This window comes from Amblyraja radiata, chromosome 19, assembly GCF_010909765.2.
Source record: "Amblyraja radiata isolate CabotCenter1 chromosome 19, sAmbRad1.1.pri, whole genome shotgun sequence".
In the NCBI taxonomy this organism is placed as follows: Eukaryota; Metazoa; Chordata; class Chondrichthyes; order Rajiformes; family Rajidae; genus Amblyraja; species Amblyraja radiata.
This window is the reverse complement of record NC_045974.1, coordinates 19,167,953-19,185,248: the sequence shown is the minus strand read 5'-3', so window position 1 is coordinate 19,185,248 and position 17,296 is coordinate 19,167,953. Positions and strand designations below refer to the sequence as shown.

Here is a 17,296-nt window from a genome sequence, read left to right as displayed (position 1 = left end):
TATGAGGGTGGTAACCATGGATTTTGGCACAGAGGCAAACCTTTACTCTGATGCTGGTTGATGGTACTTCATTCTGTACTAATAGTACGGTGCAGATCTTGGCAAATGCCAGATATGTGGCCAGCAAGCTGTCTGCAGCTGACATCACCACTTCTCCGAAGCTGCTGTTTATAATGAAATAAAACTGGCTGGATAATATTTGACAAGTTTACCCATTCCCTAGTTAATGAGAACTTATTTGGTAGGTAATTGTATGCTGTTACTTGTACATTAACCATGACCTAATCTCCAGCACTTGTTTTACAGCAAGCGGGATGTGACCATGTGTTGAACTCCAAAGCTAGGCGGGACAAGTGTGGAGTATGTGGAGGAGATAATTCCTCCTGTCGGACTCTGGCTGGTACATTTAACAATGCACAATATGGTAAGTTCTGTCCACTGCATGGCCCAATATCAACCGATCAACAGCAAGGTGAAAATAAGTGCTATTTCAGAGGGCTGTTCTATTTGTATTGTAAAGAAACTTAAAACAGCAATGCAAAAGAAAGAGCTGGTGACCGCTTCATTTTTTCAAACATTAAATATAAATTGAGTCGAACTGTGCTTTAATTATAGAAAACAACATTGTGGGGAAATTGAGTGAACAAGTTAGACTTTGATTATAGGATCAAACAGTGTAATTCCTTTCTGAGCCTGGACCTTCGCACTTTGCACTTTCAACTCCTTATTTAAATTGCAATCCAGGAGTTGGATTTCCACTGTGCACATCTGTTAGGGTAACTGTAAAGTGCATCTGGTTAATTCTCTGTTATAGTGCCGTAAGATTTTCTTTGGCTGCTTAATTTTGAAAGAAGGGATTAATCCTTTTTTGCAAATCCAGTAATCATGCTTTCTTAGGACTCAGCATAATTTTACTTGTGGAATGTTAAAACCTTGTGTCTTTATCCCTGTCCAATCATGGCACTGGTGACAAAACAGTTTAAATATTAATTCCAAGATCCAAGATAAAACTCTCGCCTAATTATTAGACCATTACCTTTTTAGCAACGTTCACAGATATTCAATAATATTAAAGGAATCAACTGATCAACAACAAAGAAAGAAGAAACAAAGAAGGTTGGAAACATATGCGAGTCAGGGTAGGAATTAAATAGGGCAGATGAATTTGTGGCTGAGGAACTGGTTCAGGAGGGACAAATTCAGATTTGTGAACGATTGGGATCTCTTCTGGTGTAGAGATAATCTGTACAAGCACAATGAGTTGCACTTGAACTGGAGTGGGATCTATATCCTGTCAAGGAGATTTGCTAGAGCTACTCGAGAGGGTTTAAACTAGTCTGGACTGGGAGAGAATGGTGGTACCTGTAGTCTGTGTGACAGGTGGAAACATTGGTGTAAAGTTTAAATGAGCGTTCAGTTGGGGGCTCAGGCAATGGCAGGTCAGGAAGTGTGGAAGGTCTGAAAGGCTAAACAGCATTCATTTTAATTCGAGAGGCCTGAGAGATAAGGTAGAGGTAAGGTAGAGACTTTTAATGTAGGAGGGGGCAAGCCCATTGAGGGCTTTGGAGACATAGAGGAGGGTCTTGAAATGTATATGGAACCGCACAGGGAGCCAGTGGAGAGAGGCCAGGGTCGGGGTGATGTGGTCCCTTTTTCGGGTGCCCGTCAGGGGTCTCGCTGCGGCGTTTTGGACCAGTTGCAGGCTTGACAAGGAAGATTGGCTGATGCCAGTGTAAAGAGAGTTGCAGTAATCTAGGCGGGAGGAGATAAATGTGTGGATGATCTTTTTGAGGTCATCAAAGTGGAGGAATTGTTTTATTTTAGCTATTGTCCGAAGCTGAAAGAAGCTAGCTTTTACCACGGCATTGACTTGTTTGTCAAATTTCAGTGCTGAGTCAAATATCACGCCGAGGTTTTTGACGTGAGGTTTGAGTAGTGGGGTAAGGCTTCCAAGGCTGCCTGCTATAATTTTGATTGAGTTCGAGGGACCGAGAAGGATGACCTCAGACTTACTCTCATTTAGTTGGAGGAAGTTCTGGGCCATCCAGCACTTTCCAACATAAATGTCCATTTAATTTTCAAGAAAAAAAAGAAACACTTTTATGGATGTTACATGTTACCTTTCACAATGTCAGAATAATCCAAACTATTTCTCTGCCGATGCTGTGTCTTTTACAGGTATCAAAAGCATATAAAGCACATGCACACATGACATAAATGTCCAGTAAAATGTTTACATTTTTGACTTTGGTTAAGGGATAAATATTAGTGGAGACTCTGAGTAACTTTTTATCATCCTCTCCTGCACTGTTATGTTTATGGCCATTTAAAACATGCAGGTAGCTCTGCCGTAATACATCTTTACACAACATATCCTTTCTGTGTAACTTCCCCACATTGATCAAACACAATTCTCTCTTACAAATACAGTTCACTTCAGGTGTCAAGTGAAATTGGCACGAATCGCCTCTATTGTGCAACTTGTGCAATGAATAACAATGTAACATACAGCCTTTATTATTTTTTAACTTGCAGTAACAATAATAAACTTTTAGTTATTAAAAAATCCCACCAATATTAAAAAATACCCACAATTTTCTGCAGTCACGTGTTGCTGTATTCAGAAGATAAATGCACTGGATTCTACAGTCTGCCTTTAATCTGGTAAATATATGGCAGTCAGATGATAACGTGTTTATGTACCTTCAGCACGAGTCTTGGCTACAGTTAGTACGAGTGGTGCATGGATGGTTACTAGCTAAATGTGAGAAGATGGGATAATTTGCATGGGTACAACTGGTTGGCAAGGATGTGGTAGGCCAAGTGGCCAACTTCCATGCTGTATGACTCTATAAGTGGTCCAACAGAGCAGCTCTTGGAGATATTGCCTCATTGCTCCTGCGTGTTGTCATTGCAAAATAGGTGCTTGAAGGTCGATGTGGATGAACCTGTTTCTGAGCTGGAGTCTCTATGACGACCTTTCTCAGGAAAGATTTCTCGGGAAAATTTTCTTAGAATAAAGGGGAGGTCATTTAAGGCTGAGGTGAGAAAAAACGTTTTCACCCAGAGAGTTGTGAATTTATGGAATTCCCTGCCACAGAGGGCAGTGGAGGCCAAGTCACTGGATGGATTTAAGAGAGAGTTAGATAGAGCTCTAGGGGCTAGTGGAGTCAAGGGATATGGGGAGAAGGCAGGCACGGGTTATTGATAGGGGACGATCAGCCATGATCACAATGAATGGCGGTGCTGGCTCGAAGGGCCGAATGGCCTCCTCCTGCACCTATTTTCTATATATCTATGTTTCTGTGAAAGCTATTGATTTAAGATTGGCACCTAGTCATTGGAACAAGTGACCAAAAGGATGGGTAAAGAGACAGGTTTTAAAGACCTTATGGAGGATTAACGGAGGACAGAAGTGAAGGGACATCAGGGGATTTTCAGATCTGGGAGCATTTGGGGACCTTTCTCAGATCCACCCAACCTGAAGATCGGCAGTGAGTCGAACTGGTTAATAAGAACTCGCCAACGGAGATGATCTGGATGAGAGCCTGCCCTGGATTGTTTGGAGTTTCTGCTTTGTCCTTCCGATTTCTCCACAGGTCTGTCTCTTACAACAGTGAGACGGTTTCCTGTGGAGCTCGGCATTTACGTTTGAGCTATCAGATGGCGAGTGAACAGATTTGGATGGAATTGCCAAGTGTGAGCGGTTTCCCTAAGTCACACACTGTACTGCTAATTATTTATACTCTACTGTACAATTACTGGATAATTGTATCGTCCCCAGCGGGGGAGTCTCGGTGGGGGTGCAGATTGGGGATGCGTATGTAAGTTCCGTTGTTTGACCTATATTTTAATGAGCACAGATTCTCATTAAGTGCTTAGCATTGGCTTTGATATTCCTGTTGCATGTGTGGTCAGCTTCAGTGATGACATAACATCTGTCTCTCAGAGTGAACAGGACATAGTGGTCAGTACCCACTGGAAAATATTGCAGGAAAAGCCTCATTAGTGAATCTGAAAGAATGTGTTGACCAGGCCTGATAAGGATGGGAGATCTCTTCCCTTGAAGGACATTAGTCAAACAGAAAGATTTTTACAACAGTCTAGCGATTTCCTGGCCACCATTTCTGGACTTCATTTTTTTTCCTATTTCCAGGTTAATTTAGTTGTTTGAATTTAAATCCCACGACTGCCGTGTGCAGATTTGATCTCCAGCCTTTGTGTCAGTGACTCAGAATTCAGTCTGTCAGTTCAGTAACTTGGCCACTGTGGTTCAGTACCAAGACTGCTCGCATTGTTACTCATGGGAGCTTGCTGTGTGCAGGTTGGCAGCCAAGTTTCTTACCTCATGCAGCATCAACTGAACAGCAACTTGTAGTAAGGATAGAGTTCCCTTGGTCGTCGCCCAACCAGCCTCCGCACTATTCCCTGACATTTCCGCATCCTTAAATATAATCCCATTACCAGTTACATCTTCCCCTCCCTGTCCCTTTCCACTTTCCACGCAGACCATTCCTCAAATCCAGTTTAGCTCAACACTTCCAACCAAGCACGTACCTGCTATGGTAGGAGATGTAACGCTTGTCCTTACACCTCCTCTCTTGCTTCCACTCTGCAGTCCCAGCAACACTCCAGATGAGACAGAAATTCACTTGCACTTCCAACCTCGTCTACTGCATCGGTGCTCCTGATATGACCTCCTTTACATCAGCGAGACCAACCATAAACTGGGCAACCATTTCACCAAACATTTCCACTCTGGGGGAAAAAGGTTTTGATTGTCTACCCTATCTATGTCTTCCATAATTGTATATACTTCTATCAAATCTCCATTCAAACTCCGATGCTCAGGAGAAAATAATTCTAGTCTATCCAAGCTCTCCCTGCAGTTGAAAGCCTCTAATCCAGACAGCATTCGGGTAAACATCCTTTCCACCCTCTCCAAAGCATCCACTTCTTTCCTGTAATGGGACGACCAGAAGTGCACCCAGTATTCCAAATGTACCAAAGTCCTATAGAGTTGCAACGTGACTTCTTGACTCTTATATTCAATGCTGTTAGAGGTCGTGCATTAAACTGTATATTCTCTCCTTACATTCAACCTCCCAAAGTGCAACACCTTGCACTTGTTTGGGTTAAGCTCCATCTGCCATTTTTCTGCCTCTTTTTACAGCTGATCTATATCTTCTGACAGCCTTCCTCACTGTCTGCAACTCCTCCAATTTTGGTGCGGTTAGGAAACTCACTCACCAACCCATTGACATTCATGACTAGGTCATTTATATATATATATATGTATATAGATATATATTCCTCAAGAATGAAAGATTGTTTTTTTATTTTTAAAAGTCGAGGAGAAAGTTGGTGAGCAGCCATTTTTAGAGGAGAGAAAACAGTTTAAAATATTGGCGGGAGACTTGAATGAAAGAGCGGGTTTTGATTGAAAAGAAGCATTTTTCAACAGAAGGCGGATCAAGAGAAGGCAGGTGTTTATTTGATGGAGGTACAGATGCAGAAGCCAATAAAAGGAAGTACAGGCATATTGGCAATGGTCTTGTTGTGACAGAAATTGAGTTGAGGTGAGGCGTTGTGTTGAGGGTAAGTGCAGCATTGAGGCTAAGGCTCAAGAGGCTTTAGCGAGAGGGTTGAGGAAAGGGTAATGGCAAGTGAAGGTGTGGTCTATTCTTCTGAGGTTTTTAGTGTCATTGAAATGGCAGATGGGATAGTGGTATTTTCCAGGATGTTGGAAGTCAGAGGGATTTCACCTGCCTAGGCAGTAAATTTTTGCGGGAATTTCAAGTGCGCTCTCATATTTTTGTTGAGATTAAAGGAGGTGCAGGACCACCAGTTGTCGGAAAATCAATAGTGTATGTAATATATATGTAGTATGTCTGTAATATTCGAGCATCACCTGCTCTGAAAACTCCCTGCCCTAATGCCTGTGAAATGTTACAGCATTGTTGAAAGTATTCTATTGACAATGATCCTTAAGCATCATATAAGAGTCATGGAATCGTACTACACTAAGTTAGCCCTTTGGCCCAACTCATCCATGCCGGCATGGTTTTATACCTGACTTGGTCCCATATGCCTGCATTTGGCCCATGTTTTCCAAACTTTATCTCTCCAGTTATCTGTCCAAATGTCTTTTCAATATCATCATCATAACCACCTCTACAGCTTCCTCTGGCACCTTGTTCCATATACACACCACCCCCTGTGTGAAATTGCCCCTCAGGTCTCTTTTAAATATTTTTCCTCTTCTTAAACCTATGCCCTTTAACACAGAACTCATCTATCCTGGGGAAAAAGACTGCAATCTTATTAATAACGATTGTGACCTAGTAATTTTATAAACCTCCATTTTATGTCATTTTTGAAATCATAAAATGTCATGATTTTACAAACCTCGATAAAGTCACCCTTCAGCATTCTACACAACAGGGAAATGGTTCCAGCCTATTCACCCTTTCCTTATATCTCAACATCAGGATGTTATCAAGTCCTGATAACATCCTAGTGAATCTTTACCACGCCCTTTCCAGCTTAATGACATCCTTTCTGCAGCAGCGTAACCGGAATTGCACACAGTACTCCATATGTGATCTCATCAATGGCTTCTACAGCTGTAATATGACATCGCAACTCCTATACTCATCATCAGTTCTGATAATGTAAAGTGTAGCCTTACTTATCGCTCTATCTACCTGCGTCACCACTTTCAGGGAACTATGTACCTCCACATGTCTTTCTGCTCGACCACACTATCCAGAGCCCTACTAGGTACCGTTTAAGTCCTACTTTGATTTAACTTACTCAAATTACCTGATACTTGTCAGAGTTAAATTCCATCTACTAACCCTTGACTCACTTACCAAGTCGATCCAGATCCTTCCTCATTTTCACATTTACTGTAATCCACAATGTACTAACCACATTAACTGCATTGTCATCCAAATTGAAAACAATTATCGAAATATCACAGATCCCTGCGGCACAACACAAGCAACGTTTTTTATTGGAACTTTTAAAGTTTTGCAAAGAAATGAATTTTATTTTGGTAAATGACCAGTTCTGGAAGTTCTTGCTGGGAGCACCCTGATGGTTTGAGATTAGATAGATTGTCGCCCCCACCTGGTGCATGATATTATTACAACAATATGTTTCAAATCCTAAAATGCAGTATTTCACTTCATCTATCTCTACATTATTCATCGATCCCATCACCCAACAATAGAAGAAACTAGAATAGAAACAAAAAACTGCAGATGTTGGTTTATACCAAAGATAGACACAAAGTGCTGGAGTGAATCAGTGGGTCAGGCAGCATTTCTTGAGAAATAAGATTCAAGATTCAAGAGTTTATTGTCATGTGTCAAGTCAAGTCTATTCGTCACATACGCATACGAGATGTGCAGTGAAATGAACAGTGGCAATGCTTGCGGATTGTGCAAAAAAACTACAAAACAGAATGGAACAGAATCATATATTCACATATTACATAATTGTGGGAGAAACCCCCCCCCCCCCAGCAATTTTAAAGACACCACACAACAGTAAATTGGTACAGTAAAGTTAGTCCCTGGTGAGATAGGAGTTTACAGTCCTAATGGCCTCTGGGAAGAAACTCCTTCTCATCCTCTCCATATAGGACAATTAAATTCTTGCTTTGCTTCAGTACAACAGAATATAGTATTGGGGACATTTAAGGTTGGGACCCTTCTTCAGATTGCAGAAACTATATTAGAAAATGTACAGAGATACTTTATCCCTGGGACATCTGTTGGCAGAGGTGAATTGTGCAGCGATTCTTGCAGCCTACCCAGTGCTAGACCGAAGATAATTCAGAGGAGTAAAAAACACAGTGGGGCATCCATCTTGTTCAAACTGGAAGAGAAAACTTTATTGACACACATGCGCACACATCAATTACAGTACCTCTCATTGGCTGTCATCATTGTCAGTTATTCACTACCTGTATCAAGTTTGTCTGAGTAACAATACAACATTAAGATTCACTTCTTTACAATTGAGAGCATATTTTTCATATATGTCAACACCCCCACTTGCTCTCGCATTGTTATCTTAACTCAAAATAAAACATCCTAAGGTTTTCTACCTTACATCATGTAGACTTTTACATACATGGTTTCTCTCCAAACATAAACTTTGCAAACTCCATCAATTTAAATTTTGTTGCAGGTTTTGTCATCACATCTGCTACCATCTGGTCTGTTGGGCAATACTCCAAAGTTATTTTGCCATGATACACAGTGGACCTCACAAAGTGATATTTTATGTCCACATGCTTACACCTCTGTCTACATACAGGATTCTTTGCTAACGCAATTGTACCCTGGTTATCGTCTACACCCAAATTTTGACTGTATCCTTTGGCTACATACCGTGCCTTGTATTTATCAGATCCATCCTCATTGTTCTTGATTGCATATACCCATCTACCCGCACTGCTTTCTTACCCTCAGGCAAGTTGGTTTAATGTGTCATTTTCTCTCAGCGACTGCATTTCCTCATGTATTGCGTTAACCCATTCCTTTGAGTTAGTTGAGGTTACAGCTTCCCTGAATGTTAGAGGGATGTTACACATCAATCTGTAGCAATAATCTATGTTAATCATTACATGATCATCACTCGCCTTGCCAGTTACATATTCACTTAAGTAACCTGGTTTCTTCCTCAATCTAGAAGGGTAACGTGCAGGCTCATGCTTGGTTTCACCTGTCTGTGCTTGGCTATTCACCTCAGGCCTAGTTACTGGATCTTGGCCCGGAGTATGTCCTGGACTCATCAGTATTTTTTCTCATCCTACTGGCCCTATTCTGCACCTCAAAATCATCGTCACCGGGGGGTCATGTCAGTCTGTGTCTGCCGCTCTACAATTGTTTTGGTCACAAACTTCACCAGTCTGTGCTTCTTTACTTTCCCATTGTCAGGATAGTAAATCATGTAAGCTGGGCTATTCTTGTCGTACCCGACAAAGATTCCCTTCTCACACTTTGAGTCCAGTTTTCTCCTGTCCTGTTTATAGGCATAACACTCTGACCCAAACTTTTGCATCCTAGACAGGTTGGGCCGTTTTCAGCATCAAGTAAGGCGTCTGCTTTGCGCGCTTGTTAAAACATCTGTTCCTCACTACAGCTGCTGTCTGCACTGCATAGGTCCAAAACTGTTTAGGTAACTCACTCTCTATTAGCATACACCTGGCCATGTCAAACAGGGTGCGCCAATTTTGCTCAGCGGTACCATTCTGGTGTGGTGATTATGGCGCTGAGGTCTCATGTCTAATGCAATTTCTGCTGAGTAGTGCCTGGTAATTCTTTCCCATGAATTCAGTACCATTGTCAGACCTCATACATTTAATCTTCCCGTATGGGGCTGTGTCAGCAAGAAACTTCTCGGTGGCTTGCACTGTGTCACTCTTATTCTTTAGAAAGTACACAAACACTGCACTGGAATAATCATCAGTGAATGATAGCGCAAACCTGTACCCCTCTCTGAACTCTGGGTCTATCGGTCCCGCTAAATCTGTGTGTACCAACTTCAAAGCTGCTTTGGCTCTTACATCAGGGTCCCTGTTCTTAGTTTGGATAAACTTTCCCTGAGTACACACTTCACAGTGTAGAGCAGGCTTCTCTGTTTTGCCCTTAATTGCCATACCTTCAACAACATTCTGTAATTTTCGAATATCTTCATAATTACAGTGCCCTAGAATCTCATGCCATGTCTGCATATCATAACTGCTCTTACATTGGTCATCACATTCAACGTTTACCGTGTGCAAGTAGTACAGTCTGTTGTACTCATGAATGTGGAATTTTGTACCGTCCTTGTGTTGTAGGACGTCTTCCCCGTCCCTGAAGATTACGGTTGCTCCGCTGGAAGTAGCTGCTTTTACAGAGAAGATGTCCTGCGGGTATGAGGGGATGTACAACGCCTGCCTCAGTGTTGTGTTGTGGCGGCGCCCTTGGCTGTCAACCAAGCAAACCTCCGCGTCTCCTCTGCGCTCCGCGACTCCATCACACCTTGTGCCGTCAGCCAACTCCACGCAGTGTGTCTCGGACTGGAACATATCGTCGAACTTCTTGAACCTTGCTATATCAGTGATGATATGCGAAGTTGCCCCCGTATCGACCATCAGCCCTTTCAACTCGACTCCACGGTCTGACTGAATCACCGCGTCCCTTTCACTCACCAGGAATGCATATTCCTTGTTGTTAGTCTCCCCGGAAACTTGTCGTGCGTCGTCCCGCCGCTGTTTCCGTCTGCAGGTTGCGTCCCGATGTGTGGTGCTTTTACAGTGACTACACCACTGCTTGCGTTGACATGCTCTGGCTTTATGTCCTTTTAGGCCACACCTGAAGCACACAATGTCCGCTCTCTCCGCACTTGTACTTGTCGTGGCGGGTCTCACACTCGGTTGCACACATGCCTTCATGACATTGTCGTCGGATGCTGCTACACGCATCTTTTCCGTGCCTTCGTAGCTCCGTAGTTTAGTTTTAAATTCGGCAAAAGGCATTGCCTGCTCACTTTGCGTGACATGGATAGCAAATGGTTTGAAAGATTCAGGCAGTCCCTTCAGAATCATTGCAATTAACAGTCCGTCACTCAACACCTCACCAGCGTTTCTCAATGCTGTGATGGCTGTCTCTGCCCATATAACATATTCAGTTACACTCTCGCTGCTCAACTTTTGAAGTGAAGTCAGTTCTGTATACAGGCTTATTATACGTGGCTTTCCCTTACCCGCATAATAATCTCTCAAAATAGTTAGCGCTTTCCGCCCATCGTCCGCTGCTTCTCGCATTACCAGCGACAAACTCTTGTCATCCAGAAACTGGATTAGCTCAGCATATGCCTCTGCATTTCTGGCCTCGTCTTCTTCTTCATTGTCGGTAGGCTCTTCCAAGATGGTATCCTTTAGCCCATGCAACCGAAGATGGCCCAAGAATTTCGTCTCCCACAGCTCATAGTTCTTTTCATCTCCGTCAAAAACTAGCCGAAACCAGCGGCTACTCGTCTGGGCGCTCCGTCTACTCATGGTGCTAGCTTAGCAAGTTAACTCTCACCGGACACGCGGTACGTCGCGACGTTTCTCTCGGTGGTAAATCCCTGGATAACTGTCTCTGGGTACCTCTGGGTAACTCTAGGTAAAGCTGGGTAAAGCTGGGCCCATAACCTGTTGGCAGAGGTGAATTGTGCAGCGATTCTTGCAGCCTACCCAGTGCTAGACCGAAGATAATTCAGAGGAGTAAAAAACACAGTGGGGCATCCATCTTGTTCAAACTGGAAGAGAAAACTTTATTGACACACATGCGCACACATCAATTACAGTACCTCTCATTGGCTGTCATCATTGTCAGTTATTCACTACCTGCATCAAGTTTGTCTGAGTAACAATACAACATTAAGATTAACTTCTTTACAATTGAGAGCATATTTTTCATATATGTCAACAACATCCCTGCAATAAATTGTCTGAAGTAGATCTCGACCCGAGACCACACCCATTCCTTTTCCCCAGAGATGCTGCCTGTTCCACTGAGTTACTCTAGCATTTTGCGTCTATCTTCGGTTGAAACCAGCGTCTGCAGTTCCTTCCTACATAATTTGTCAACTATATAATTCCTTAAAATTCAGTACATCTTCTGACATAATTAAAATAATTTATAATGTAATATTTGGCATTTGGTTCTTGGCTTTAATATCTTCTGGAACATTCTCAGTATTCTCCCAAGCCCATGTATTTTTCTTTCTGGATTTGCTGCTGTCTTTTCCTCTCATTGATGGAATTACCTAGTGGTCATTGTGTGATAATCGGCTCGTTGTTCCCAAATGTTATCAGGCTCACTGGCAGCATCCCAATAATAGGAGCCGATGGCATCATTGCAAACGCATGAGATCATCCCAAATTCATGGCAGCTCAAACAGTAAAATAATCAATGCCCGATTCGAAACTAAGACTTGAGCCAACAAACTGCTGTGAAAATAAGAACACCACACTGGAGCATTTAATGCAAGAATTTTTCAATAAGAGTAACTGTGGGTCTATCTGCACTTCCTGTAATTGAGAAGAAAATTGTCAGCAACCCCCTGCTCTGCTTACGCTGTCAACCACAACAATCAGTGATTGCTGACTAACGTGCAGTGGTCCAGCACAAGCTAAACAGCACTGGTATCTCAGCATTGAAACACATGCCCAGCTTAGCTTACCTATTCCACAGTATGTAAACTTGGAGTGGTGGAGCCAAAGAAGAAAAGACAATTTGTAAAAATCAAGAGCTACTGATGCAACAGCATCTCTTCACCTCTGTTACCTGAGTGGCTGCCTGACCCACTGAGCTGCTCCATCACTTTGTGTCTTTTTTTAAAAACCAGCATCTGCAGTTCCTTGTTTCTCCATCAATATATTAGTGAGGAAGGATATTGCTCCTCCATGTTGGTTGTGGAATCTGGATGGGTCCAAGGAACAGGAATACCATATACCAAATATATATTTATATTATGGTATATGGACACACTGATCTGTTTTGTAGTAAATGCCTACTATGTTCTGTGTGCTGAAGCAAAGCAAGAATTTCATTGTCCTATCATGGACACATGACAATAAACTCACTTGAACTTGAGGAATGGGGCATCTAACGTTAATGGGGGTTGTAACCATTCAGACATTGTATCCTCCCCAGAATGGGGTAATGACGTAGGGGGCGGCATTGAACAGGAAATTAGAGATGTGTGTAATAAGGATCTTTATGGGATATTTCAATCTACTATAGATTGGGCAAAGCAAATTAGCAATGATAATGCAGAAGAGGAATGCCTAAAGCACATTTTCACCCAATATGTTAAGGAAACAACCAGGGAGCAGATCTAGACTGGGTCATTGTACAATAAGGAAAGATTAGCAATATCATGTGTAGTCGTGGGAATGAATGGCCACTACAGAATAGGATGCTTCATTAAGATGGAGAGTGAGAGAATTAATTCTGAGGCTCGATGCAATGTACACTTCCAGGAATGATGGGGAACACGAGGTCTAGTGAGAGGGAGAAATGGAATGAAATTAGTACAAGTAGAGAAATGGTGTTTGAGAAGCTGAACCAAGAAATCCCCCAGAGCCTGGTACTCTGCATATCGAGTAGTGCAAAATAGTGGAGGCTTCGGTGGTCATTTTCCAATATTCTTTGGACTCTGGAACAGTTCCAGTGGATTGGAAGCTAGTTAATGTGATATCAACAATTTAAAAAGCAGGTAAAGAGAAAAACAGAGAATTCTAGACTGGGTTAGCCTGATCTGAGTGGTGAAGAAAATGCAGGTGTCCATTATAAAGGATGTAATAGCAAAGTGCTTGCAGTAGGATGTCTGGGTTGGACGAAGCAAATGTCGATTCATGAAAGGAAAATCATGCCTGGCAAAGCTACTTGATTTGTTTAAGGTTCTATCAAACTGAAAAGATCAGGGAAACTGGTGGATGTGGTGTCTGTCGACTTTCCAAAAGCTTTCGATAAAATCTAACATGAAAGATTAGCATACGATAGAAAAATGGTTGGCCGGCAGGAAACAAAGAATAGGAATTCAAGTTTGTTTTTCTGAGTAGCAGGTAGTGACTAGTGAGGTGTCAGTGCTGAGACCCCAACCCCACGCAGGTGCAGCAGGCAGTGAAGAAAGCGAATGGTATGTTAGCTTTCATAGCAAAAGGATTTGAGTATAGGAGCAGGGAGGTTCTACTGCAGTTGTACAGGGTCTTGGTGAGACCACACCTGGAGTATTGCGTACAGTTTTGGTCTCCAAATCTGAGGAAGGACATTATTGCCATAGAGGGAGTGCAGAGAAGGTTCACCAGACTGATTCCTGGGATGTCAGGACTGTCTTATGAAGAAAGACTGGATAGACTTGGTTTATACTCTCTAGAATTTAGGAGATTGAGAGGGGATCTTATAGAAATTTACAAAATTCTTAAGGGGTTGGACAGGCTAGATGCAGGAAGATTGCTCCCGATGTTGGGGAAGTCCAGGACAAGGGGTCACAGCTTAAGGATAAGGGGGAAATCCTTTAAAACCGAGATGAGAAGAACTTTTTTTCACACAGAGAGTGGTGAATCTCTGGAACTCCCTGCCACAGAGGGTAGTCGAAGCCAGTTCATTGGCTATATTTAAGAGGGAGTTAGATGTGGCCCTTGTGGCTAAGGGGTTCAGAGGGTATGGAGAGAAGGCAGGTACGGGATACTGAGTTGGATGATCAGCCATGATCATATTGAATGGCGGTGCAGGCTCGAAGGGCCGAATGGCCTACTCCTGCACCTAATTTCTATGTTTCTATGTTTCTATTCACCATGAATATTAATGGTATATTAAGGATTCAAATGAGGGAATTAAATGTACTATCTCCAAGTTTGAGGCCAACACAGAGCTGGGAGGGAGGGAGAGCTCTGACGAGGATGTGGAGAAGATACAAGCTGATTGAGGAAGTGAGCAGACACATGCCAGATTCAGTATAATGTGGATAAATCTCATAGACAGGAATAAGCAATATATTATTACATTTACAATAAATATTTAACAGTTTTCTAAATAAAAGTAGGAATGCACACTTGACTCGTCTAAGGATGTACAACTCCATACCCCCTGGTCTATAGTTTGGCATCTCCTGTGGTCTGGCATCCATTGAATCTCTAGGACAGATCTACAATAATTAACTAATTCTAACTAAGATCTAACTAAGATCTGTATTACTTCAACCCTAATAACTCACCAGGGCAACCTTTACAATCTCAGTCAACACCGTTTCCGACTGAGGGAATCTTAGGGTGACGGACTGTTCTCAGAGCACTTGCGTGATCTGGGAGTGTCGATGCATATAAAAGAATCAGCTCTCCTGTCCTCTCCTTGGCCAACCTTCTCCCTGGTCACCCTCTTATTTTTAACATACCTTACAAAAAGCCTTACGATTTTCCTTAGTCCTACTCACCAAAGACTTGTCATGGCCCTTCTAATCGCCCGCTTGATTTATTTCCTACTCGCTTTATATTCCTCATAAGGCCAGTCTGATGCCACCTTCTTCAACCAGACATATGCTTCCTTTTTCTTCCTCACCAAGTTTGCAACTTCCTTGGTCATCCATGGTTCCCTTACCTTGCTGCCTTTAAACCACTCACATGTCATCTGTTGATTTACCCCAAAACAACTGCTCTCAATCTACCCTCCTTAGCTCCTGCCTAATGACATTGTAATCTTCCTTGCCACAATTAAGTATATTCCCCCCATCATCCGGACCTGTTCCTATTTAAAACAATCTTACAATGTTACAACAAAAAAACAATGTTCTTCTACTGCAGCATCAGTCACCTGGACAGACTCGGTTCCCAATACAAGGCCCAGTGTGGGTATCCTGCCTCAAGTTGCGCTATCCACACACTGTTTAAGGAAACCTTCTTGGATACACCTAACACATTTTTTTTTTCATTTAAAAAAAAAATAATAATATTTTTATTAGAAGTAGACATATTATAAAGTATAGTTACATATTATAGTAAAAAAGCTTTTCATATACATCAGTCATACATTATTAAAATGTTCAATTGTCGATTACTTCTGCTTCTCGTGTTTTTTTTATATAGAAAAAGAGAGAAAGAGAATAAAGAGTTACAAATATCAAAAAAAAACAGAAAAGATGGAATGGATTACTTATAATACATCATTGGAGATAGGTTCGTAGATTATAAAGTATGACTTTTCATCTAATCCTGAGTTCAAGTTTCAGTTGGGTTTTCGTGCCGGGCCAATCTATCCCGTCAGATAATTAATGAATGGAGCCCATATTTTATCAAAAAGTTCTTGTTTGTCCATTAAGACAAGTCTAATTCTTTCTAGATATAGGGTCTCCGACATTTCCACAATCCACATTTTAATTGTGGGGGTTGTAGGGCCTTTCCAAAATTTTAATATTAATTTTTTCCCGGTTATTATACTGTAGTCAAGGAAATTTCTTTGGCTTGTTGTGAGTGTTAAACTTTGTTCTGATATTCCAAGTATTATTAATTTTGAGTTTGGATCCAGTTTTGTATTAATAACTTCTGAAATTATTTCAAAAATATCAGTCCAGAAGTGTTTCATTTTTATACAATTTGCAAACGTATGTGTTAAATTAGCCTCTAGATGTAGACATTTATCACAAATAGGCGAGATTTGTGGGAAGATTCTATTTAGTTTTATTTGAGAGTAGTGTAATCTATGTAAGACTTTAAATTGTATTAAAGCATGTCTGGCATTTAACGAACATTGATGTATATGTTGTAAACTTTCGTCCCACAAATCTTTCGTTATAGGATGACCTAATTCATTTTCCCATGTGTGTCTATATGGTTCCGTCGGTGGTACCTCGTTGTTTAGGAGGGTGTTATAAATATAAGCTATTAATTTTTCAGTGTTAGGATGCTTGTTCAAACATTCATCAAGGATTTCTGGTTCCCTAGTTACACCTAACACATTTTTGCCCATCTAATCCTCTTAATGAATGGGCAGGGAGTTTATTTGCAGAGTAATCATTGGCCATGCACCAAATGTGGGTGAAATGATTAGTGCAGGAAAACACAACAGGCGGCTTGGTCATGGTGGGCCGATGTGCCTCTTTCTGTGCTATGCAACTGTGACTATATTAGTTGAGTGTTTCACATAATGAGGAGATCTTTTTGAGCATGGTCTGGCAGTGAATGGGAGCTGGGGTGATTAAGGAGGGAATGGTTTGTGCTGGGGTAGAGTGGGTGGTGATGTGGGATCTGTTTGTCCTGCCCTGTGATTCAATGCAGCCCGTGTTATAGAATCAGTCCACTGCTGTTTTTAGCTCCTGTTTCCCAAAGCCTGACCAATCATGTCATGCTTGGTTAACTGAAAAGCTATTAAAATGAAGGTAAAATCAGCCTCGTTTCGAGATGTAAATGATCAGTCACCAGATTGGTTGCTACTCAAAACAATAATGTGCAAATCATTGGTTCCTCTTCCAGGTTTTTAACACTTTAACCTCTGCCATGACCCCCAACCTTGGAGATAAAGCTTCTGGATGACTAGATGAATAGAAATGGAGTGGGAGTCAGAGCTGGTAAACTTAAAGCTAATCATTATGATTTTGCCTTTATCTTCACCATGATCCGCACAGTCCCCATTAGTAGATATTCCTGGCATTTCCATTGATATTGTGGGACTTCCCATGCCCATTATGTTCCTGCGCACTGCAGTGATACTCATCCATATCTCCAATATCTGGTGGAACTGGACCACTG

General features: G+C 41.8%; 1 protein-coding gene across 5 annotated transcripts in view; it reads left to right on the top strand.

The window, feature by feature from the left end:
• adamts20 (ADAM metallopeptidase with thrombospondin type 1 motif 20) overlaps nucleotides 1–17,296 on the top strand; it is a 281,403-nt gene that overhangs the window by 119,880 nt on the left and 144,227 nt on the right. For all 5 annotated transcript variants that reach the window (XM_033037846.1, XM_033037845.1, XM_033037843.1 and 2 more), the window contains one exon: nucleotides 307–424. In XM_033037846.1, coding sequence (XP_032893737.1) covers nucleotides 307–424 — 118 coding nt within the window. The remainder of the gene's footprint in view (nucleotides 1–306; nucleotides 425–17,296) is intronic.